At 40.8% G+C, this 25,528-nt stretch overlaps 1 protein-coding gene across 2 annotated transcripts; it reads left to right on the top strand.

Annotated features, from left to right (window-relative positions):
• Positions 1-1,392: 1,392 nt before the first annotated feature.
• On the top strand, positions 1,393-21,467 carry RO60 (Ro60, Y RNA binding protein). 2 transcript variants are annotated; one of them, XM_063135001.1, is made up of 9 exons: positions 1,393-1,478; positions 6,291-6,891; positions 10,041-10,261; positions 10,527-10,673; positions 11,627-11,764; positions 12,329-12,445; positions 13,352-13,465; positions 14,675-14,821; positions 15,758-21,467. In XM_063135001.1, the coding sequence occupies exons 2-9, from the start codon at positions 6,315-6,317 to the stop codon at positions 15,908-15,910; spliced, it is 1,614 nt and encodes a 537-aa protein (XP_062991071.1). In that variant the 5' UTR covers positions 1,393-1,478; positions 6,291-6,314; the 3' UTR covers positions 15,911-21,467. The 2 variants fall into 2 exon arrangements, with proteins under 2 accessions (XP_062991071.1, XP_062991063.1); XM_063134993.1 differs by lacking the exon at positions 1,393-1,478 and adding an exon at positions 2,232-2,313.
• Positions 21,468-25,528: the final 4,061 nt, after the last annotated feature.

Consider the following 25,528-nt stretch of genomic DNA (forward strand, 5'->3'; position numbering starts at 1 on the left):
TACGGCCCATTTTGCACAATACGGACTTTTGCCCGGAACATATATCGGAACGTGGTTTTGGGGCAACTTTTGGTGCTTTTTACATCTGTCCCACCTAGTTATGTGCGTCTGGTGAGTTTGGTTGACCTACCTCACTTGGAAGCTGCCGTTACAGCTAAATTTGCGCAATTCTGACTTTTTGCCCGGAACGGGTATCGGAACATGGTTTCAGGGCAACTTTTGGAGCTTTATATATTTTCCCCACCTTGTCATATGTGTCTGGTGAGTTTGGTTGACTTACCTCACTTGGAAGCTGCCGTTACGGCCCATTTTGCATAATACAGGCTTTTGCCCAGAACGGGTACCGGAACGTGGTTTCGAGGAAACTTTTTGAGCTTTTTATATTTGTCCCACCTTGTCATATGCACCTGGTGAGTTTGGTTGAGTTACCACTTTGGGAAGCTGCTGTTATGGTCCATTTTGCGCAATAGGGACTTTTGCCCAGAACGGGTATCGGAACGTGGTTTCGGGGCAACTTTTGGAGCTTTCTACATCTGTCCCACCTAGTTATGTGCGTCTGGTGAGTTTGGTTGACTTTACTCATTGGGAAGCTACTGTTATGGCTCGTTTTGCACAATACAGGCTTTTGCCCGGAACGGGTACCGGAACATGGTTTCGGGGAAACTTTTTGAGCTTTTTATATTTGTCCCACCTAGTCATGTGCATCTGTTGAGTTTGGTTGACTATCTCATCGGGAAGCTGCCATTACGGCCCGTTTTGCGCAATACGCTCTTTTGCCCGGAACGGGTATCCGAATGTGGTTTGGGGGCAAATTTTGGAGCTTATTATATTGGGCTCACCTAGTAATGTGTGTCTGGTGAGTTTGGTTAACATGCCTCACTTGGAAGCTGCTGTCCCGGCCCGTTTTGTGCAATATGCACTATGCGCGGAATGGGTATCGGAACGCAGTTTCTTTGCACTTTTTGTGGCTTCTTGCATCCCTGCCATGGAGTTATGCATAACTGGTGAGTTTGGTTGATATCGCTCATTCAGAAGTGGCTGTTCCGGCTATCCCATTCTGTTCTGGATGTTCTTTTGGGAGTTCTGGGGTTAATAGTGATATAATATTGCAATGGTTTTAGTCCTAAATTATTGTTCCCAAGTGTTGCTAACACATGCCACTGTTTTGGGTATGTTTTTTTTTTTTTTTAATATAATGGGGTCGTTCCGGCCTGTTCCGTTCCGTTCCGGCTTTTACACCGTCCCCTCGTCCAGTCCTCCCACCTTAAGCGCCAGTCTTCACTGGAGATATCATTAAACCTGAGGCTTTGTGCTTCCAAACCAAGTGCTCTCACTGATCTGTGGGCCCTTCTCCAGTTTCATGGAGCCCGAGGCACTTGGCTTATTCTTTCCGAGTTTAAGGAGCGACGGTCCCAACACAAGCTGAATTGGCTGCCATTCTTGTAGCCGAGTCCTATGCGTTTAGCTCCCAGTCCCAGGTAAGTGTGTATAGGATTACAGCTGCGATACTTCCCCCACTTAACCGGGGGGGGGGGGGCAAGCCCTACTGGGCTCAATGAGGGTAAATTCCGAGTAAAACAGGATTCGGCGGTAAATTGTCCATGCAAAGTACAGTCCACATTCAGAATCATGGCCAATGGCGATGTTCAATGTGAACCATCTCTTTAGGGGTTTTTCCAGAGTTGATAGCGTTAATCTCTTGCAGCAAAAACAACAGCCTAAACGACCTGTTAAAGACGAATACATTTAGGCAAACATTTAGGGGCCGTTCTATCCGGGCACTTGCAACCTAGTTCTCTCCATGTCACCCTTCTCCAATCTGGTGCCCTGCAGATTTTTTTTCAACTTCAACTCCCCACAGCCCCAACCAACATAGCCAATGGGCAGGAATTCTGGGAGTTGTAGTCCCAAAAATGTCTGGAGGGCACCAGTTTGGGAGGTTGTTGTTGGTTTCATCCGGGTCTTTGCTGCCTGTTTTTTTTGTATTTCTGTGTGAGAGAGTGAGAAAATGAATGAATGAATGAGAGTGAGTGAATAGGAAAAGAACTGCGTGTGGAGATGGGCACTACATCCGGGTCCTGGGAATACCCGTCAGCTGGACGTGGGGGGGGGGGGAAACAATGCCAGCTGCTGCATCCGGGTCCTTCCCTTCTGCGTGAGGGAAGTTGTCAAGCGGTGTCGGTGAGGTTGGGAGGAGCGAACTGTGAGGAATCTTGAAGAGAAACGAAACCCTCTGACCAGCCTCTCCCGTTAGCTCTCCGGCCCCTGTGCTGCTCTCCGACAGCCACTCAGGCGACTGCTCTTGCCGCGCAGGTACGGCTTGTTTGTCAGGGGACGCCACGGAACCCGCTTGGGCCGCATCCTGACGTAAGGAACGACACTGCCCGGCCCGGGTGTGTCGGGAGGGAATCTGTTTGCGCTCCTGCTCTTCATGAAGGGCTGAGTTTGGGCCTGCCAAGCGCTCTCTCTCTCTCTCTCTCTCTCTCTCTCTCTCTCTCTCACACACACACACACACACACACACACACACACACACTTTTCTCTCTCACACACACACTTTTCTCTCTCACACACACACTTTTCTCTCTCACACACACACTTTTCTCACACATCTCTCTCTCACACACACACACACACACACTTTTCTCACACACACCACTCTCTCTCACACACACACTTTTCTCTCACACATCTCTCTCTCTCTCTCTCTCACACACACTTTTCTCATACACACCACTCTCTCTCACACACACACACATCTCTCACACACACATCTCTCTCTCATACACACACACACTTTTCTCACACACACCACTCTCTCTCACACACACCACTCTCTCTCTCTCACACACACCACTCTCTCTCTCACACACACACACACACTTTTCTCTCACACACCACTTTCTCACACACACACACACTTTTCTCACGCACACCTCTCTCACACACACACACACCTCTCTCTCACACACACACACCTCTCTCTCTCACACACACACACACACTTTTCTCACACACAGCACTCTCTCTCTCTCTCTCTCTCTCTCTCACACACACACACACACACATCCCTCATCCCAGTCAATTCTTGCAAGTTGAGTATAGATGGGCTATACCAGCCCTGTAAAAGAGACCCGTGGAGCTCCGTTGCCCACAGGCCGGTGGGTCCCTAAGTATCCCTGTTGGGGGTTAATGTGGATTGACTGGAGAATGTATGCATTGACAGTGGCCACAGTGCGCGCTTATGTCATGGGGAGCGTCCACATTATTAGTAGGGAATCCGGTCAATAGGTAGAACTTCCAAGAGATTTTGGAGGATGTGAACAATTCCTAGGTTGACAGGTGAATGTGCATAGTCTCCAAGTGAGGCATATTCATAGTGATTAGGCAGCATATAAAATAATCAGGCAATGTTTTCAAGTTGTGCATGTTTCCCAGTAAAATTAGAGACTTATCCACGCAATGAGCAATAGGTAAAATCCATTTATACACACACTCACTGATGTTTGGTGAATAAATACAGTGGCTGGTACTTATGCACACTCAACGTTCAGCCACAACATATCGACAAGCCCCAAAAAAGTGGGGGGGAAATGCCTCCAGTGTGTTTGTGGAAGCTTTCCTGCCTGGTTACCTGGTGGTAATTCTTATTTGTCACAGGCTTCCATGTAAGAACTATTTACATGCTTTCTGCATCCTAATCCTGACAGTGCATTGGTTGTTATTTGATGTCATTAGTAAGGAAAGTACTTTGCATATGTATAGAGGCACTCCATTGCTGAGCACTGCTACTGACCAAGACAGAGTATTAGATGTGGACCAGAGTTCAGCTATGAAACTTGTGAGGCTATTAGACTATCTCTGCCTAATCTATCTCCAGGGTTATTGTGTAGATAAAATTGGATAAACTCATGTACCCCCAACCTGAGCAAACTGGAAGAAGAATGTGATACAACTAGAGATGTAAAATTTCCAGAAATTTTGAAGCCATGTGAAAAAAATGGTTGGGGGACGGGACGGACAGAAATAGCACTTTTAGAGATTGAAAGTCACTTTGTTACTTTAGGAACATCAAATGTAATTATGTACACATTGGTTTGGCATAAAAGTATCACATTTGGTATATTAAAAGTACAGTGTATTCAAACAATTATTACAAATTGGATTAACTTTTTTAATTTTTTACCTTTTTGGGAACAAATGGAGATCCAAGCTTTTGAACTGTAAGGAACACCTGAACTGTAAGGAACGTCTTTGGTTTTGCCAGTTTATGAGGAGCAGACAAAAACAAAAAACAACAACAGAATTTAAAAAAACCCAGAAGAAACTATCAACATTCGTAACAAAGAAAATTATTTCTGTCTTAAACATTTTATTTATCATGCTAAAATAAAACATTCCATAATCCATTTTTTCTTTCCCCCCACCCCCAATTTTTCCAGTCCCCCCCCCCCCCCCCGGGCCTTCACATCTCTAGATACAACTGAAATACACAGTAAAATTTTTATTTATTTATTTCTATACTGCCCAATAGCTGAAGCTCTCTGAGCGTACACAACACTGAGTCTTACATCCATTTCTATTTTCTCACTGTATGAATAGGTTGTTGGTGTTTATTGAATTCATATTTAATCTGTCAATGTACCTGCTAGTAGTACCTTTTTGACGGGCAAGATAGAATCTAGACAACTTTGCTATGCAGAATATTATAGTAGTTTGGGAGTGAAATGATTTTAATTTCTGTTAAGAAAACATTGAACATTTTATTGAGTAATTTCATTGGAATTTTTCCACCACTAAGAATTGTACTTGATGGGATAGAGATTTTAAACAATGTGTAACATTAAAGTATGAGGAGATATCTTGCCTAGAAACATTGTAATTTTCTGGTATGTCTTAGTACTAGATCCCTGGAAGAACTAGTACATTTAGAGTGTAATCCTATGCATATTTAGACAGAAAAAAGTCCTACATGCTGGCTGGAGAATGCTGGGAATTGTACGACTTTTTTCTGTATAAACGTGCATAGGATTGTACCCTTAGTTTGTTTGTTTTTACTCTCATTGTATGAATCCTAATTGTATCTCATTGTATGAAAAGAAATGTGCCTGTATCAGAATACTGGCTGGTGATGTGCTCCATAACCATTGGACATGCATCCACCAATAATTGGTAGTAGATATATATTTTCTGAAAACTGAAGGGTTCTTGCTGCAGTGGAAAAGACCAAGTCAAATTAGTGACTCAGTCAATTGGGGTTTCCAAATCTCCAGTAGTCATAAGCAATGTATTGGAGAGGTAAAGTTCCACGCAATTGAAAAAAAATAATGGTCTGTGGCAGTGTATATAATAATTAGCAAAACTCATCCTAATGCAGCCTTTATTCATCTTTGGCTAACAACCATCAGCCCTAGTCAGCCTGTCGAATGGTCAGGAATCCTGGGAGTTGTAATCAAAACATCTAGAGGGCACCAGGTTGAGGAAGCTTGTAATGTTATAGTTTAATCTACTCTGTGCTATTTTATTTTCATAATCCATTGTGTCTTAAATATTCAAAATGTGCTGATTCCGCCTGCCCCCCCAAATTAGGACTGAAGAAATATTTCAGGTATCAGCATCACATTTTTCATGTCAGAATAATTAGATACCTTCTTAGCCAGGGTCCCTGGGGATTGTGCCCATGGACAGTAATCCAATAATCCAGGAACTGTTAAACTCTTAATACTTAATCTATTTTATGCATGCATTAATACACATATTCTGCTTTAAGTATGTTCAGGATTTCACTGCTGCTCATTTTCAGTAAGTTGGATCCAGATTTAGATGTGTGCAACTGGCAGAAGGAGACTACCCTGCCTTGTCCTCCCCATGGCAGGCACTCAAACCCTCAGAAAATGCTACCCATAGGATAGGGGGACTCTGCTGAATTGGGTGATCAGTGATGTTGTGGGAGGTGGGATTCCTGAAAATTTAGCTGAGACATTAGTAGAGCCCTTCCATCCATGGAAGGCAGATCCTGAATCCAATCCAAGGTTTCTTTTCTTTCTGTTTCACAGATATGAGGGTTGTGTATTTTAGATATAACTTCTGGATAGCAGCTAGTTGTGTATTTATGACATATCCATTAAACTTAGCATAGCTTGGAGAACATTTCTGTGCTTCATAACTGTGTTCATACAGATAAGATCTCATTGAGGAAAAGAGGAGGGGGAGAGAAAAACATTTATTTTTAAAAAGGTTTTCTCACCCATGTTTTCTTTTACATACTAAATGGAAGCGTTTTATTTCAGGAGGCCTCCTAAGATTAACAAGCAATGGAAGAAGCAGGTCAAATGCAGCCTTGCAATGAAAAGCAGGTACCAAACTCTGAAGGTGGATACGTATGGCAGGTTATGGACATGAATCGATTGCGCCGTTTCTTGTGTTTTGGTTCTGAAGGAGGTACTTACTACATCAAGGAACAAAAATTGGGCTTTGAAAATGCTGAGGCTCTGCTGAGGCTTATTGAAGACGGCAGAGGCTGTGAAGTGGTACAAGAAATAAAGACGTTCAGCCAAGAAGGCAGGGCAGCAAAACAGAAGCCTGTATTGTTTGCACTTGCCATTTGTTCTCAGTGTTCTGATGCAAAAACAAAACAAGCGGCTTATAAGGCTGTCCCTGAAGTTTGTCGCATACCAACCCATCTCTTCACTTTCATCCAATTTAAAAAGGATCTGAAGGAGGGCATGAAATGTGGCATGTGGGGTCGTGCGCTAAGAAAAGCTGTTGCAGATTGGTACAATGGCAAGAATGACATGGCTATTGCCTTAGCAGTGACAAAATATAAGAAAAGAAATGGCTGGTGTCATAAAGATCTCCTCAGGTTGTCACATTTAAAGCCAGCAAATGAAGGTAACAACAACTGAGAATATTCTGATACACCTATATTGTCTGCAGTAAGCACTTTTTTCTACAAATGTGTTTAAACAAGAGAGAGGTAGAGGAAGGAAGAAGCCTACATAAAGCTGGGGAATTATTGTTGTCTGAGGTCATTTTGACATTAGAGCAATGGGCATTCCTTTGGAAGATGCACTGGCATATAAATATATGCATAAATGTAATTTTTAGACCATACAGATTTCAAATTCAGATACTGAGAAGTGTGGTCCTCTGATTTTAATTGTAACAGGAAAAGCATCCCTTGTAACAGGAAAAGCATTTGAATAGAATGCAGTAAGTCTCACATTTCTTTAAAAATGCTTGTTTACATTTGTGTTTGTGTGCAATCTTTATTCCGTACTGTCAGATGAAGTAAGAAGTTTCTCAAATGGCGCTTAATTAATAATTTTTCCATTTCTACCTCTTATCTCACTTGGTTCTTTGATCATAGTCTTGACATTTGTTGGCAAGAAATTAAACTGCACATTTAAATTGAAGTAATTTTGCATATTTTAATATGGATAATAACCAGGCTACTGATTTATATTTTCTTGTGAGATGGGTATAATTCAGCTCAGTTAAAATGGTTACAAACTGAGAGTATAACATTGACCCTGTTCAGATGACTTGCTAAACCATTTAGCATGTCATCTTTAGCATTTTGAGCTAAACCATTTAGCATGTCATTTTTAGCACTTTAGCATTTTGAGCTAAACATTATGGCTTAGTATGTCATATGAACTATGACTTAGTGTGTTGTGTGAACCATTCCTAACCATGGTGGCTACATAACTATGGTTTAAACACACTAACAATTTGTTGCAAAAAGGCTAGTGGCCTAACCATGGCTTAGTGTGTTGTCTGAACAAGACCTATAAAACTCAAAATGGATTAAGAAACTAATACCTGTTCAGCTTTATGACAGCATATATTTCTCCTTTTTCCTGTGGCTTTTGTGCATTATTTAAATGGTAGTCCTAAGCATCATTACATAGAAGTCCCACTCCATCAAGTGGGACTTACTACCAAGTAAGTGTTCATATGATTGTAGCTTTACACATGTGTAATCCTTGAATCAGAACCCTGGGCCGGATTTAGGAGTTATTCTCCTTACATTCTGGCTCAAGCTCCTGTACAAGACCCCAATCTGGATGTCTAGCAGTCTTCCTCCCACTCTCACACACCCTCAGTTATGGACTTGGGGGGTGTTACTTAGATTTAGGCATCAACTCAAGAGGGCAGAACACAGATACCCTCTTAGACATACTGCTCACTTATGGGCTGGATTCACTGTCAGGACAGATAATCAGATTAGCAACCCAGCCCCTGTATTTAAATTTTGTATACTTTTTAATGCTCACTGTTGTAAACCGCCCAGAGAGCTTCAGCTATGGGGCGGTATATAAATATAATAAATATTTAAGATGGTGCAGAGGCCGAAGAGGTTTTGCTGGGAACAATGTCTTAATTGCCCAAAGTACTTTCTTGCTTGGACCTTTAGTAAATCCTTTACTTCGTCTGCCTTGAATCCTGTACTGTTGAGATCCTGACTTGAAATCTACTGCTGGATTTTAACTCTTGACTGTGATTCTGTGGATTCTTGCCTTGGAATTTTCTCTTCAAGAAACCAATGTGCCAATAGGCTCTATTTAGGTTATTTGAGTTATTGTGGTCATGTGGGACCTCTGAAAATGAATTCCTTTTGAAAGAAGCAGTAGCCTCCTATCAACACGTTTTGGAAACTTTCTGCAAAGAAGGAGTGGAATCACTACAAACGGTGTCTTCTGCTCTCAAGCGCATGGATCAGGAGTACACATCGTTTTTGGCCCTAAGGGCTGCATGTAATGCTGGCTCAGTGGCCACATGTGCATACACACATGCTTGCCCCAACAATCCTGATATAAATTACTCTTTACCTCACTGCTAACATCAGTGTGAAAGGGTGACATGTATGAGGATCTCTCAGGGAAGGAATGAACAGTGTTTATTTGTTGTTGGTGGGAGCAGAGTAAAGGTCTTGACAGGATGTAGGTTGTGCATCTCTGAAACAGGTGATCTAGAAGGATACTATTTAGAAATTTGGGAGAAATAATTGGGTTATTCCCCCCTCCTGCCCCACTCTCTCTCATTATAGATCAGCTGTTGATAATCAAGGCATTTCCTATCCCAAACATTAGCCAGAAACCAGATAGATTTAGATCTCCTTCCCTATCCTGGTGCCCTTATAAGATGTGTTGACTACAACTCCCATCATCCTCGATGGAAAGCTATTTCCCTGGCTGCCCAGATGTAATGAGAATTGTAGTCTAACACATCTGGAGGATACCAGGATGGGCAAGGCAGGTCCAGATAATGGCTGAGTTCAGATGACACGCTAATCAACAGTTGTTTCCCATTCTGTTCCCAATACCTCCCCCCAGTTGATTAGTGTATCGTCCGATCTCAGCCAATGTGTTTCATCTAAAAGTGCTTTGGGCTAATAAGCAGTAGTATGCTTCACCACTGTGGCCAGGAATGGCAGATGTGAAACTGGTATATAATTCTCTACGAGAAGGCTTCTTTAGATAAACTGGATATAAACTGGATTCACATGGTAAGGAACAACTCTGGAGTTGTTGATCCTTCCCAACTTGTCACATGCCTCTGTTTTCTGTTAAGATATATTGAACACCTACAAAATAATTTAACTGAAAACAGAGCCATGTTTATTTTAGCATGGCTTTTTTTATTATTGGAAATAGCAAAAGCCTTGGAGAGTTAGGCCAGAAAGGATTCCCATGGTTTCCCTGCAATCCTATTGCCCCAAAGATTTAGGGCAAAGGAGTTTTTCGTGTGTGTGTGTGTGTATGTATTTAATTGTATAATAAAACTATTGGTCTTCTGTTTTTCACTGTCTCCCACTATGAAATCAAAGCAAAATGGGTAGAAAAATTAGCAGTTTGTTTAAGTTTCCAAATAGAGTTTATTTTAAAATAAATATTCTTAACAAGCTATATTTGTGTAGGACTCTGAAGTCCATCATGATAACTGACAGTTTTATAGAGCATGCCACTCTTTGAAAACATTCTGTCCAGAAGCTGTTATGCAAGAATTACTGAATAAAACTTTTTGTCTTTCAACAGGCCTTGCTATAGTCACTAAGTATGTAATGAAAGGGTGGAAGGAAGTCCAGGAGGCCTATAAAGAAAACAAGCTTTCTGCTGAGACTGAAAAACTGTTAAAATACTTGGAGGCAGTGGAGAGGGTGAAGCATACAGAGGATGAATTGGAAGTGATTCATTTGATAGAAGAGTTTAGTTTAGTTAGGGAACACCTCCTGACAAGTCATTTGCAATCTAAAGAGGTGAGTACATTATATAAGGATTAATATTTTGCATTATGCTTACCTTAATAATTTTGTGTCCTTTTTTTCTATAATGCTTTTAAAATATGATGATGATGATGATAGCACCATCAATTAATATGGTGCTGTACATAGTAAAACAGCAACTTGACAAAGCATAATTGACTAGTTGATCCCTGAATGATTACATGTAGTAGATCCTCATGTTTAAACACCATGATATCTCCTCTCCCTCCCCCATTGCTTCAATCCTATTCTGTATAAGGTGTGGAAAGCATTGCTACAAGAGATGCCTTTAACAGCAATGTTGAGGAATCTGGGAAAGATGACAGCAAATTCTGTACTTGAACCGGGAAGTCCAGAAGTAACAATAGTTTGTGAAAGACTAAAAAATGAAAAACTTCTTAAAAAGGTAAGGATTTATTAGTATATTATTCTAAAGCTACCCGAATGGTAACTCTGTTTGAGTTGGTATACTAACATATAATCAATGCTCTTTTACAGCTAACAAATTATTTCATTTTTCTGAATTGCAGATCTTGATTAATGGGTAGTGTTTGGGACTGCAAAGGGCATAGAGATTGAAGAGAGAAGCCTGCTATTTTCACTTTAAAAAGCCACCTTTGGGGTCTTTGGAATTATGGAACATTTAGATAAGGTTAGGAAAATAAGAGTCCTATGTGGTCTTGTTCTTTCACATTGCCACATTATTATTAAGAAATTGGTTGATCAAGTGAAATGTTGAAGTCATCCTCTTAGAAAAGGATGTTGAGGAGTTGGCAAATAACAAAACATTATTACTTTTCCCACTACTTGGTTAGCATTTTAAGGGATAATCATTTTGTAGGAGGAATGGAAACATCTTGTTAGACAGGTCAGGAAGCAATCTCCTTTTGTGGAAAGGGGTTTAATCCTTCTAGAAAGCTTATGAGATTTCTGAAAGAGTATGATAAGGGTAGGAGGCAAAGGGTATTGAAGCTGCAACATAGCTTGGATCACAAAGGAAAAATCTACATGGGCATTTCAGAAGTTTAAAAAACCCTAACAAATTAACAGCCTTTGCATGTACATCTTGAAAGAGGCTTTTAATCCCATGTAGCGTGAAGAAGATAATTGTCAGCACATTTTAGAATGCTTATTTAGGTTACAATGGTTAGGAACCAGCTTAGGAAGGACATCATTTTTCTATCTAGAAATATCCAAAGGAATAGCAGTTTCTGTCATATACGTCACAGATCTTGTATTCAGTCAATCAAAATTACAGGTGTAAAGAGAAGTGAGTTTTTTATTTGCTTATTTTTGAACTTGTTTTGCCCATTAGTTATCTTTGCAAATGTACCTTTATATATGTGTGTGTTCTTCTAGGCTCGAATACATCCATTCCATATTTTGGTTGCACTAGAAACCTACAAAGGGGAACGTAGCTATAGGGGGAAACTTCATTGGCAACCCGACAAGGACATTTTGGAAGCTCTTGATGCTTCATTTTACAAGACCTTCAAGGTAACTGTTGTGAATTTGTAGGCGCAGGAACTTAAACTAGTTTTAATAGCTTGTTTATTTTAAACTTGTGTCTTAAATGTTTCTAGTATAGCTCTCCAGATCGACAATCTCTGTGTAGGAAATACTGAATTTTGGTGATAAAGGTTTAGGGAAAGGATGGTAAAAGTTCCTAAGTACGTTGAAAACAAATATCTCCATATGATCTAGAGCCACAAGAACATCACCACCTTCATAATCCAGGCTGCTGCTGCTTCCTTTCTTGCCCAGCTGAAGCCCCATCAGAGATTCATTCTTCAGATTATACTCTTAGCTACTTCTTCCTGCTGAATTTCCTGAAGTCTAGTATTTGGTTGAGAAGGAAGGGTTGCAAAGAAGAACACCTAGTGCATCCTTGGTGTGTGTCTACTATATTGGGTACTTAGTTCTGTTTCTACAAGTTAGCAGTTTCCTTGACTGATATTGCTGATTCAAAATGCATCCAAATGCTATAAAAACAACAATAAAAAGCAAAACTCAACACTAGGTTTTCTGACTTTTCCCTCCTTTCCTCCTCCCTTCCTTTAGACAGTAGAACCAACGGAGAAGCGTTTCTTGCTTGCAGTTGATGTCAGCGACTCTATGTTCCAAAAGGTTTTGGGTAGTGTGCTGAATGCCAGCACAGTTGCTGCCGCAATGTGTATGGTAAGAGATGCCACATTCTTTGGACCCAATTCAAATGTGGAGTGATTTTGTGCTCTTTCAGGCCCAAACATGCACTAGAGACCTAATTAAAGCACACCTGGAAATTCACTACCTTAGGGTCTCTTACCTCATGGTTACATAGGTAAAAGCAGATACTGAAAATACAAAGTTTAAAGGAAAAGCTACCATCAGATTCTTTAGGGGAAGCCCTCAAACACATCCCTACCCTACTTATTTTATCATATAAAATTAGAACTTTCTGAAAGCATGTAGATAATCCTGCATGTTTTGGGGACGTCTCTTTCTATAATTTTTCAGAACATACTGCAGGTCCAAGGAAGAGTTCTCACTGAAGGTATCACATCTCTTCCAGCTTCGGGCTAAGGGGAGTCTCTCAGTGCTTGGGAATATTTTGAGAGGTGCTGGTGGCAGTCATCCTCTTCCTGCTTCTCAACCAACCTACCAGTCTAGGTCATGCCATCACTCATTCCCCACTGCCAACACTGTCACCTGTTCTGTTCGTCATACTATAGTAGGGAACAAAGTGCCTTTACAATAGCTCCTACTCCCCTAGTTAGAGTGGTTGCTTTGAACAAGATGGTGCAACCCTTGAGTATCTGTTTCTAGTGAGGCAAGAAGGAATCATGTTGAAGGCACTTCCTCTCGGAATTGCAGCAGCAGCACAAAAGAGGAAGATAAAGGCAGAGGGGTCTGTAAGAGAGGATGGAACTGAAAGAAGGAAGAGTGGGCAGTGTGGGGGGAAAGAAATTCTATAGCATTGGGGACTATGGAAAACCTGAGGCACAGGATACCTTTTGGTCTCTCACCAAAACACAAAACAAAAAGAAGGGAAAATGAAAATAACATTATGATTTTACTTTCTCCTTTTTTTTACTCTTTCACCAGGTTGTTGCACGCACTGAAAAAGATTCTCATATTGTTGCCTTTTCCCATGAAATGGTCCCTTGTCCAGTGACGGAGGACATGACTTTACCTCAAGTATTACAGAAAATGTCTGAGGTATCTAAAGTTTTTGTTTTTGTCTCAGTATTTTCATACATGAAAACTCAACTAAATGTATGGAATTGTGAAAAGTAAGTAGGAAAAGACTGAGGAGTCCTACAATTTAAATTTCAACAGAAGGGGACACCAAGGGAGGAAGGGATTAGCAAGGGAAACGGAAGTACAGTTACATGTAGTTAAGCTTTGTTGCAGTTGAGTCTGAGCATTAAGTGAAAGGCTTCACACAAACGTGGGTTTGAGGTGGGAGGTAGAGGGAGAGAGAAAGGAAGTGAGAGGTGGTATTATGTAGATGTTCTGGGAGGCAGTTCCACGAATAAGGGACACAGAGGGAAAGAGGATAGAGGTGTTTTATAGAGCAGGAGCCACTGATGGGCTGTGTGCTCTGATATCCCTCAAAAATTGTGTGTCTCCCCACCTACCTCTAATTAGGCTTGGAAAAAGCCTTTCAAGCCTAATTGCTGTGGGAGGTTGACTGCACTTGAGAAGGGGAAAGCTAAGTACCCCAAATGGTCACACTGAGCTGCAATTAGGCTTGCAGGAGATGGGGGGAGCCTTCCTTTGGCCTCAATGAAAGGCTTTGTCTAAACCTAATGGCAGCGTTGGTGGGTAGGTATGGGTGGGTGGGTGCACGCGCACATGTATGTATGTTTTGAGTAGTGGTGTGTTTGTGTGTTTGCATGAATGGTGTGTTCTTATGAGTGAGACACTGTGCAGTGGCCCCACTCACTGATGGCATCTCACTCCTGACAGGTCGCTAATGAGATAATGCAGCCCATGGGCTGAAAAAGGTTTCTTATCCCCGCTCTAGGGGCTGGGCATTTTATAGTTCTCTGGTTGCCACTAAAACTGCTGCACTACGCACCCTTTACTAGCTAATCTTTGGCAACTTCAGTTAAAAGGCTTAGGTAGAAGGCCTCTGCATAAGGCAGTGTAGAAATACTGCCACTGGACTAGAGGTATAAAAATAGTTTGCTCTGGAATTAGGCAACTTCCCAGGGAAACAATTGTTTACTAGGGAAAATGCGATGTGACCAAGGAAAGTTGTTGTGTCTTGTATATGAACTTCCATTCACTTGCCCCGTGGATGTGTCTTGTGACAGAACTACATTCGTATTAGAACTAAGATGGTAATACGGCTAGTTTTTTCAGCTATGGAACAGCTGTTTACTTGCTCTGTTCTTGATTAGAGTTTCTTGCTTATCCTAGATTCCAATGGGTGCCACTGATTGTTCTCTTCCGATGCTTTGGGCTCAAAAGACAGGTGTAGCTGTCGATGTCTTTATTGTGTTCACGGATAATGAGACCTTTGCTGGAGATATTCATCCTGCCACAGCCTTGAGGCAGTATAGGGAGGTAAATGATGCTATGATGTTTCTGCAAAGAAGGCTTGAGTTTTAAATGCTAAATTGCAGAAAGGGGGAATCTTCAGAAACAATTCTGTGTGATAATAGAAAAAATGTAAAACGAGGGACTAACTCACTGTTAAGATGTTAATGGTGCAAACATTTAGGGTTGGGGTCTAGGATCTGCCTCCTGCAAGAGGAAGGGACCTTCTGTGAGAGGTAGGGCTCTGCTCATGGTAGGTCCCTCTGCCTGAGTTTTGGGGATCCCCTCATCCCCCCTCACACCACAACACGCCTCATTCGGCAGAGTCTCCCGTTGTTCAGACTATCATTTTCAGGGGGCTAGAAGGGCTGTCACAGAAAGGAGGGGGCAGGGAAGTCCTCTTCTATCAGTGCAGTTAATCTGGTGGAAATCTGGATCTAACCCAAAGTAATATCTTAAAGGAGTTTGCTCAGTACATAGTAGTTTTGTCTTTTATCTGTATTGGTGTTGGGTGCTGTGGCTCCATATCATAATCAAGCCATCTAGAAGTATACCTGGGCTATGCAAATAAGCCATGAAGGCCATCATGCATGTCACTGGGGACTATGAAAGGTCGCCTAGGGCCAAGCAGAAGAGAGGAGCAAGAAAAGGAAAAGGACTAGAGCCAATGAAAGTAGGAAAGCCCGTCCATTTCCTCCACCTACCCAAGGAGACCTAATCTCAGTTGGGATCAGAGACCCTGGAGAATTGCCAGTGTGGAGGTAAGCCATTATGCTGTCCTGAAACCAAGATATTGAGTCAGTAGAGTTTCCTCTGAGGTTTGGGGCTGAGGGCCAGGCCAGGCTTCCTGTACCTGCCATAATAAGGTCTACAAGATTTCGCTTTTATAAAACTTTCATAAATTATTTTTCAGGTGCATACTGGAGGGGAAAATGTTTGTTTTTCTTCCTTGTTTTCCTTTAGAGAACGGGTATTCCATCCAAACTGATCGTTTGTGGAATGACATCCAGCGGCTTCACCATTGCAGACCCGGATGACAGGGGCATGTTGGATATATGTGGCTTTGACACAGGAGCACCAGATGTCATTCGAAACTTCACTTTGGATTTGATTTAAATCTGTGAGCACTTGCTTTATTGAAGCGGTTACTGGCTGAAGACATTGATCTGGGACCTACCAGTTGGATTGACTGACTGTGCTAACTCATGGCTGAGTCTGATGCATCAATTGGAATGTTGTAACATTTTTAAAGAGGATGTAAAGAGGCAGAGGCAACATCCACTTTCTGGGGAGATTGTTTACATCTGTTGAACATAGATTAAAAATAGAAATGGGAAGCCTTCTAGAAATAGCTATGGAACACAGTGTATGCTTTTAAATTTTTTTGGTAATAGTTTACCTATTACAAGGTATTCCATCACTAGACTTTGTTTTCCATGAATAGTTTTACTTTATTACTCCCAAGGTGGGAAGTGATGTCAATCTTTTACACTGTGTTGGATTGATAACTATTTGTGTGAGTAGTTTTCATTCATTGTATTGACAAGGAAATGTGAGGACAGGTCTGCACTACAAGTTAACTCACTTATATCAATGTGTATTGGTTTGCATTGCTTACAGGACATTTATATCTGGCAACTTGCTACTTTCAATGCACCTTGTATTAGTTGGTAATTCTGTATCTACAAGTATTGGGGTGTTTGGGGACAACTGGATTGTCCCAAAGGATATGTGGCTGGTGGTTGGCCTTCAGCCTCCTCCTAAAATCTTCCTTATTTCAAAACATGTTGAGTAAGAATTGCTCGATTTTGTAATTGTGCTTTATGATCACATCGGTTTGTGAATAAGCATCTTTTAAATTTTCTATGTTCTTTCCTGGCATGGAGACTAGGAGGGCTCATCAAGCAGGTTTGTGTTTTTGCACCTGTTAGCAAAAGAGAATAAGGTTTATGATTCACATTTTTGAAGTCAGGAAACAGTGAAGGGCAGAGGATAGCATTCACCAGAAGACAAAAGTTGTGATGACTAATTTTCTAGGGTTTCCTGCCCACATGCATTTTATAGTGCAACAGATAGAAGCAGGGAACTTGTGTGTGGCACAGTCCTATGGTGAAGTAGGTCCTTGCTTTTGGCCCCATCCTAACCTGGATCTACACTATTGCTTTAAAGCGCTTTATAACAGTTTTATAGCACTTTAAAGCAGTAGTGTAGATCCGGCCCTGGTGTCACATGCTTGGGCTAGCCCTGCCCTCCATCCATGCATGTTCAGCATGCATAGTTGCAAAGGATCCTTTATGTGTTCCATGCGATCAGGACACCTGGTTGAGCACTATCCCAATAGTGTGGAGCCCCTATGCCTAAAAAGCTGCTCTCACATAGATGTTCTTTTGCAGACCTTTTTGCTGAATACGCAGGTGTCAGACAGTGGGACTAGCCTGAGGATATGACATTAAGAGCAGGAGGGCAGTCCTGCTCCTATTTCACCATGGGACTGCCCTACACATAATTAGCATGTGAATAGGGCTTAAGATACTGTCTTAAGTGTGATAATACAACGATACAGATTCTAGGTGTATTGAATGCAGTTGATGCCAATGAGAAGCACAATATAGGTACCTCCTGTCAGCAGTGAGTTGTGATAAAATACTGGTGCAGACAAAACCTAAGAACCGCCCTTGGAGTTTTCAGTTGTGTGTTGTACTATAGAGAAATTCCTCCTAGAATGCACTAGACCATGTAACTGTGAGAAGGATACGAAAGTTACATATCCTATTTTAAACTAAAGGAAAAAAGTTATAGTAAAATTGTAATGGATGGTTGTATCCAATAGTTGTGCATGTGGAAGGCAGGTTGTGCACCTGATTGTTCTCTTCCTCTCCTCCTCCTTGGACTTCCCTGTACCCACAAAAATTGCTCTTCAACGGGGCTGTCATACAGTGCTTCAGTGCGCAGGGGGAGAATCAGCTGAAAGTGGGTGGAGGGATCTTGCTCCATTGGGAGCTCTGCTGGTGCAAAATCCTTCTGGCTGATATAGAGTGGTTCTTCCCTCATACTGCCTCTGCTGTTCAGAAGGGAACCTGACACTCTCGAGGCAGTTTCCAGAGTCTGTAGTGGTGAGGAAGGGAAGAAAAGAAAAGAAATATCAGTTGTGCAACCTGCCTTGTACAAGCAATGGGTACAAACCAGCATTATTTGGCTTTTCTGGAGTTCAATATGTGTACATATATCAGAATCCTTTCCTGTACAGCCTCCTCTGAAAGGTGTGAGAGGTGCACAAGAGCTGCCATCTTTTTGTGCAACTCCCATTTCTTTCAGTGAGATTGTTTAGAAGGTTACCAACAAATTTACCTTTGCATATATAGAACAACTGTGTTCATCAGTTCAACAGGTAAAACAAAACGAATACTAGTGCATGTATATTGGACTCCTTAACTATGCCCAATAATTTCAGAAACTTTCTAATTGTTTAGCCAAGTTTTTATTTAGGTTGACAAATTTCTTTCATGTATATTTTGGAAAATACTTCTTAGTGCAAATAATGTTCTTTTTTTTGAAAACCAAGGAGAATTATAACAAAATACAGACTGTACTCTGCCAGTACCATAACTCATCCTGGTAACCATTTCCTTTAGACAGGAATGACCAAAATTGCAATAACTGTCCCCTTCTTATCCCAGTCAAACGTTTTTGCACTATATTCTGTATAACAGGTGTCTACTATAGGTATTTGCATTTTTTCACAACTCCAGAACATTGCTTGCAGTGGTTTTTTTTTAAAAAAAATGCTTAAAATTACTAGAAAATGTTCTCCAGCCTTTTTTTGATACTAGTACCTAAACAATAACACAAATTAGCTAGAATCTGCAGTTGTTTCAGGGTGTGCATTTTAGAATCTGAGAGTATGTAAATAGTGAGATGTGCTTAATATAGGGATGCAATGTTTGATTGAAAGAGTATTTAATTAAACTTTGATCAAAAAGGAGTTTGATTAATTGAGCATCACCTTTAAAAATAACAATGTTGGATGAAGTATCCCCCTGACAATGGAAGGTTTCTAGCAATGGAACAGGAAGGAGGCATTTCTTGGCAGGCACAGGGGCAGGGGGAACGAGAGGAAAGAAACATTCTGTTACATGAGCAGAAGTAAATGCTGGATATATCCCAAAATAAGCACTTAAACTACAAAAGACAGGCACCATCTTAGAAAAGCCCTAATTTAATATCTTCAGAATAATGATGATTAGAATTTGGTACAGTTCAGATAGGTGTGGGTTATTTCTGTTAGTGCTGCGATGTGTAGTTAGTTACTTTTCTGCCCTCTACAGAAGCAGCAAGTGATCAAAAGCAGCTATATTGAAATCATGCCATTTGAAGAACTTGTGGCTGCATGAAACACTGTCTGTAAATGATCTTTATTAAAGAATATTTAAGTGTCTGAAATGTTTCCACAGTGCTGGGCTGATTTACCAGTATCGTAGATGATATTTATTCTCAGTTAACTTTCTTGTACATTTTCTGAGAGGACTCCTAAGACATTTCCTACTTAATTATAAAAGAATAAATATCGTTCTGGTTGTTCTTATTATTACTATGCCTCTTCCTGAAGAGAAATGCTCAATATGGAGTACCTGCATGGTTACTCTTGAAGTATTATTGAGAGTTACTTACAAATTGAACAGAACTGCTCCCCTCTCCAGATATGAGAATCTCAAAAGGACAGAAAATGGTAAAAAATAGAATAGACTATTGCTGCTAAGTCTGAAAAGAGTTGCTATGCGTAAACACTCTTTGTTTTTAAATATGTGTTTTGTATGTTGTTTGTAAAGGTTTGGTTGAAGACTAGGTGGTTCAGAGAATGAGCTAACTGAGTAGAAAAGTGACCTTGCATAGCTTTGGCAAAGATTTGGTTTATTGAAAACTGAAAGGATTACAGCTATATCTGTAGCAATTTTCTATTCTCTTTAGAAATGAAGAGATCCTATTGTTTTGCAAGTAGAGATTTGGGGCCAATTTTGATATCACATTTTCCCTATATAGAGGAATGCCTGTAACAGAATATGGACAAAAAATATTAAGTCAGATAGAAAAACCTATGTAGAAATATCCAGCAGGAGGCATGAACCTAATTTCTTGTTCCTAGACTTTATTTTAGATCAGGACTTGGCAACTGGGGAGGTCCTGGGGTCATTATCACCCACCCACCCCAGCCTCCCTGCCGTAGGCTGCCCATCCCACCCTTGCAGGTGCAAAAAATAAAATACAATTTAGAAAATGGCACTCGAGCTGCTCTAGACACTACTTTTTTCTGAATCCCCTCCCTCCCAGCGGTGGGAGCTGCATGCAGGCTGTGTGTCGCCCACCCTTGCTTTAGGTGCCCTCAGAGATGTAGTTATGTCCTATGAAATTTTTGCTTCCTAACCCTTTCAATAGTAGGAACTCCCTGTGACATCACAAATTACTTTTGAAACTTTCTTCAGCTTCAAAGGGCATTTGCCGCATGACCTGGGACAAATGGGTGGCTGTACAGAAAACACGAGTCAAAATCTTCCTTGGACATACGGAGTTCTTTAAATCAGTGTCTCTTTCAGCAAGAAGATGTGATATGTTTGTTTGTTTTTATCTTGGCATAGATTTCCCACGAAGGGGGGGGGGAATTACAGCAGCATTAGATGATAGACAGTGAGATTCATGATGCAGAATACTGGTTCGAGGACTTATTTTGGTTAGCCTTGTTTATTCGTTCAGTCGTCAGAGCTTTCTGTCGGCCGCCACTACCCCTAGCTCCCCCAAGGTCAAGTCTGTTACCGCCAGAATATCATCCATCCATCTTGCCCTTGGTAAGCCCCTCTTCCTTTTGCCTTCCACTTTCCCTAGCATCAGCCTCTTCTCCAGGGTATCCCGTCTTCTGGATACCCTGGATAATAAAATGAGCTAGGTTAGCCTAGCTCATTTTATTCTCCAAAACACCTACGTTCATTTTGCTGAAAGATGCTGATTGTGTAACATATTCTAGCTGTTCAAAATAACATTGTAAAACCCAGATAATGTTTGTGACCTGACTGTCAAACTACATTTAGAATTATGTTTAATCAAACTAATGCTTTGAATTGTGTTTTCACCAAAGAATATCTGTGATTCTTTCAGATTACTTAGGAGGATAGCTTGTGCCAACATTTTATTTTAAAAACTGAGATGTTTCACTCAGTTTTATAAAGGTTTATATAAAGAGGTTTATGTAGAACATTCCTCAGGGATATGGGTAGCTGTTATGGTTTTGCTTTCAAAATTCAGGATGATTCAAGCAGCAGTGTAGCAGGTAAGGAGGAAGGAAGGGAGCAACAGAGCAGCAAGTGATGTGTCACATATCCAAGATGACTATCGCTGTTTCTCATTTCTCTATTCCTATGGTTGGGGTCCAGAGATCTGCCCATAGTCAGAGGTAGGTGGAAGCTGACTTTACCACCCTACTTCCCCTACTTCCTGAAAATGGTCTCCTGTTAGTTGGGGATCCCTACTGCATGAGGTGGGCTGAGGCTAAAGGTGGAACTAATGGAAAGCAAGCAGGGCTCCTGTGAGTTTTCCATTAATTCCCCCTTCCTACTCAGCAGGGTCCCCTGACTCTCAGGGGAGCGTTTTTGGGGAGTTCTGGGGCTGGCAGAGAAAGGAGGGGCTGGCAGAGAAAGGAGGGGATGGGAAAGTCAGCTTCTACCCATGGGCAGATCCACTCTTTTTTTTATTGTGTCCTCTATTCTGGGCATCTTGTTGCTGTCAAAATGTATATATTAAAATGGTGCAGAATAAAATATGTGTGTGAGAGTAGAAGAGACCAACCTTTATTTGGTTGCTTGCCAGTAGCATATTTAGGGGCTGCTCTGAGTATAATCAGTGCTTGAAGTATTTCAATGGCTGCTTCTAAAAGGTAAAAACATCTTCTGAGAATACCGGGGCGGGTGGGGTGGGGGGAAGGGGCTGCAGTAGGAAGGAAAGCAACATTACGTGCACCACTTTGCATACACGTTGCATAATGCCTGAACTGATTAGTGCTGATTAGCCATTTTATATGCTAAATAATGAATATCATCCCAGCACTGGGGCCTTGTGTTCCTTGAGCAGAAGTAGCCCATGTGCCAATGAGGATTCCCTGCTGTGTGTATACCTGCAGAGTGCTCCCCAGCTCACAGGGGAAAGGGAACATGAAAGGCCCTGTGTGTTGGTCGTCATCTCTCACTCATGAGTTATAAGTAGCTTATGATCTTTTATGGTCTAAGATTCTTTGTTTTAACATGTGCTGATTTTGAAGATATTTTTCTTCAGTGTATACAGAACTGCCATGTTGATGTGTCTCTTACTCCAGAAATGCTACTAACTCATTTGTGACTCTTGGAAAATACAGCTGCTGTTTATTCTCTATCAATTTCCTTCATGCAAGTGTTACAGAAGTACAAAGAAGTGCCTAATGAATCGTGCCCTAAACAGGTAGCTTCTCTCTTAAGAGTGATTACAGAGGTCAAATGGATGCCTCTTTCTTTTTTCCTTTTTTTGCTCACTTTCTTCTCTCTCAGGTTTGCCACTTCAAGGTACGATTTTTGCTGCTAGACCCTTCATTTTCCATTATATTTATTTTTTCTTGCTGTAGTCCTTATCTTTGCATTTCTTTGTGGCAAGTTATAGGATGGTTCAGACATAAGTCTCATTAAAATGGTTTAGGGAGTGGGCCATGGAATTTCCCCACATCTCTCAGAATTCCCTTTGCCCTTCTGTTACCCTCAAGCAGAGGTAAGGTTTACATTGGCACCAATGTCAATCATGATTAATGCTAAATAGGAATAATCAAGATTTTTAACCGGTATCTGACAACAAATTGTTGTTATGGGCAAACCCTCATTGTTGACATGATTAATGTCCATGTCAAGAGAACTCTTAACTAGGAATGGCAATAAAAGGAGGTTTTTGAGTTCACCAAAATTCTCTGAATTTCACTTAGAAGCTCGTTTTTCAGTTCATTTGAATGGGAAAAGTGCACACTTCTGTGCATATTTTTTTAAAAGTACACATTCTCCCCATTGACTAAAGTGTGAACATTCATATTATTTGAAAAATGCACATTTCAAAGTGCCTTTTTAAAAGGTATTTTTGAATGCAGTCACAAATTAGGCGATATGCAAACCGTTTAAAAAAATGCTTTTGGGGTTGTGAACTTGGCAAGTTCAGTTGATTTGCGTATTGCAATGAAATTCTCTTACATCCCTAACAATGGTTGAAACTAGTTTGGGGAATACATGTCAGAGGGTTAAGAGTGTGCTGGCTCCCAATTCCTTAGCCCTGGTTAGGGGATCCAAAAGCGTTACATCTTCGTAGCCCCATGGTGCCCCAATCTTGTTTATGGGCATCGGCATTCGGATTGTCATGTAGAGCTGTTTCATGTGCTCCATGTGATCACTGGAGTGGAATTACAGAGTTGGTGTCTTACTATTTTAAATTTCATTAGAAGATTGATAACAAGGATGAGAAATTGAATGTCCATTTGCGCAGGAAGTTGAATAAATAATTGTAGTAGTTGGTGTGTACAGTAAAAATAAGTATCTGAGCCTACATCAACAAAAGTTCTATTCTTAAAATGAAATTACAAGGTGGGGTTGATAGGAGTCTTTTTCTGGGTGTGTGTGTGAAAATATATTCAAAGTTTCATTGTAGAACTTGAACAAAACCAGTAATATTTCTATGGCTGAGCTAAAATATGCCAGATATGTATCTTACCTACAACTGCATCCATTTGTTTCAAAGGAAACCTCCAGCTGTCACCAGTTACTCGATGTAGATGCAGAAATTGAAGATACAGTACTTTACAGAATATACACTAGGGCCACAGCTAGACCTAAGGTTTATCCTGGGATCAGCCAGGGTTCACCCCTGCCTGAGCACTGGATCCCCTGTGTGTCACCTAGGTGAACAGGTTTGACCCCTGGACGATCCTGGGATAAACCTTAGGTCTAGCTATGGCCTCAGTCTCCAAGATAATTTAAGAATTAATTGTCCTAGAATGGCTGGATTAGTTTTTATGATGCCATGGAGATTGAGAACTCAGTGGATATTGTGAGAGTCTATTGCGTGTGGCTGTGGTTTTAATGCTGCAGAGAAGCTTTTCCTTTTCAGATACTTGTGAATCAAGTGTTTGGAGTATAGAAATAATTCTTAAGATGAGTGCACTATAATTTGGCATAAGAAATATTAACATAATCGTAACAATGAGCACAATGGATAACCAACAACCCTTGTCTAGGACTTGGTTTCACTGTGGTAACAAATTTGTGTTTGGGCTTTGCTACTTCTGAATGCATGGGGGCTCACAAGATTGAATGCAAAAACAAGGAAACCACAAATTGCTCGACATGGGAATTGAGCCTACGAAGAAGGCTGGGCTAGATTCGTTCTCTTTTTACATCTAGTTTTCTGTGTGGAAGAAATATTTTGTATAAAGGAGAATAGAACCATGTGAGGTTTCAGTTGCAGTTTGAAGTGGTACAGCTAAGGCAAAGGTTTGATCACCTTGGAGAGAATGGGCTTTGTATTCATATTTTAAGTTGAGCAGCTGTTCTAATAAATAAGGTGGTGACAAAACAAAATCTAAGGTAAACTGTATATCTTGCTAAAACATAACATGTTCGAAACAATGTAGATTCCAATATGAATAAATGTGGGTCATACACTTCGAAGGGCACCCATTTCCATTTGTATATGCTTCACATAACACTGGAAAACTGGCAACTTCATAGTTTCAAAGTGAAACTGAGCATGGCCAACAAAACTTTGCCAACAGTTGCTGCCATAGGCTCTCTGGGACAGAAAAACCTTACTAACTTCAAACCACTGCTCAGGATTTCAACAAACACACTTCCTCAATAAGCCTGAATAAATTACATCAGGAGTTTCCCCCAGAATTTGCAGGAATGAAATATGTCGAGCTGTGGACCGGAGTAAAAAGTGCAAATCTGTCAGTTCTCAGCACTTTCGAAATTGCTGCATCTGTGGCAATTCACATCAGATCAGTTTGAAATTTTGCACAATTGTAGAACTCATCAGGTAGATTATTAATGCCGGGTTTCAAGTTACTAGCTCAACAGGTATCATTTTTATATGCAGTAGAATTTTGAGGATTATAATGGCGGAACCTTTTTTTGTTTTGTTTTTTTGAGATTTGCATTAACTAAAGGGGCACTCTCGTACTCCTTTAATATGTAGTACAACTAAGCAGCAATGCTGCTTAAGTGTTTAGATCCAATTAGTAATGTTAACCTGGGATGTGGATGGCATTGTTTTAATAGATTGATAAACAGGTTTTTAATGTTTCTTTTCTACAGAATAAAACTTGTGGGAAATAGGCTTAATTTTAGTAAATAATATCATTTTTAATGTTTTGAATGCCTTAAGACACATGGTGTAGTAAAGAATGGGCACTCATTTGAATCTGTAAGTGGGCAATTTTTCATAACAATTAATTTAAGAACATGGCAAGCTGCCTTATACTGAGCAACACCCTGGGTCCATCTAGTCCAGTATTGTCCATCCTTACACGCAGCAACTCTCCAGGATCTCAGGAAGATGTTTTTTCTAATCCTACCTGGAGATGTCAGGTTGAGCCTGGGGCCTTCTGCATGGAAAACAGGTGCTCTACCATTGAGCCACTGAGTTCTGCCTTAAGCCACACTATTCTGTGATTCAAGAGTGTAAAGTTTA

This window comes from Elgaria multicarinata, chromosome 1 (genome assembly GCF_023053635.1).
Source record: "Elgaria multicarinata webbii isolate HBS135686 ecotype San Diego chromosome 1, rElgMul1.1.pri, whole genome shotgun sequence".
Lineage (NCBI taxonomy): Eukaryota > Metazoa > Chordata > Lepidosauria > Squamata > Anguidae > Elgaria > Elgaria multicarinata.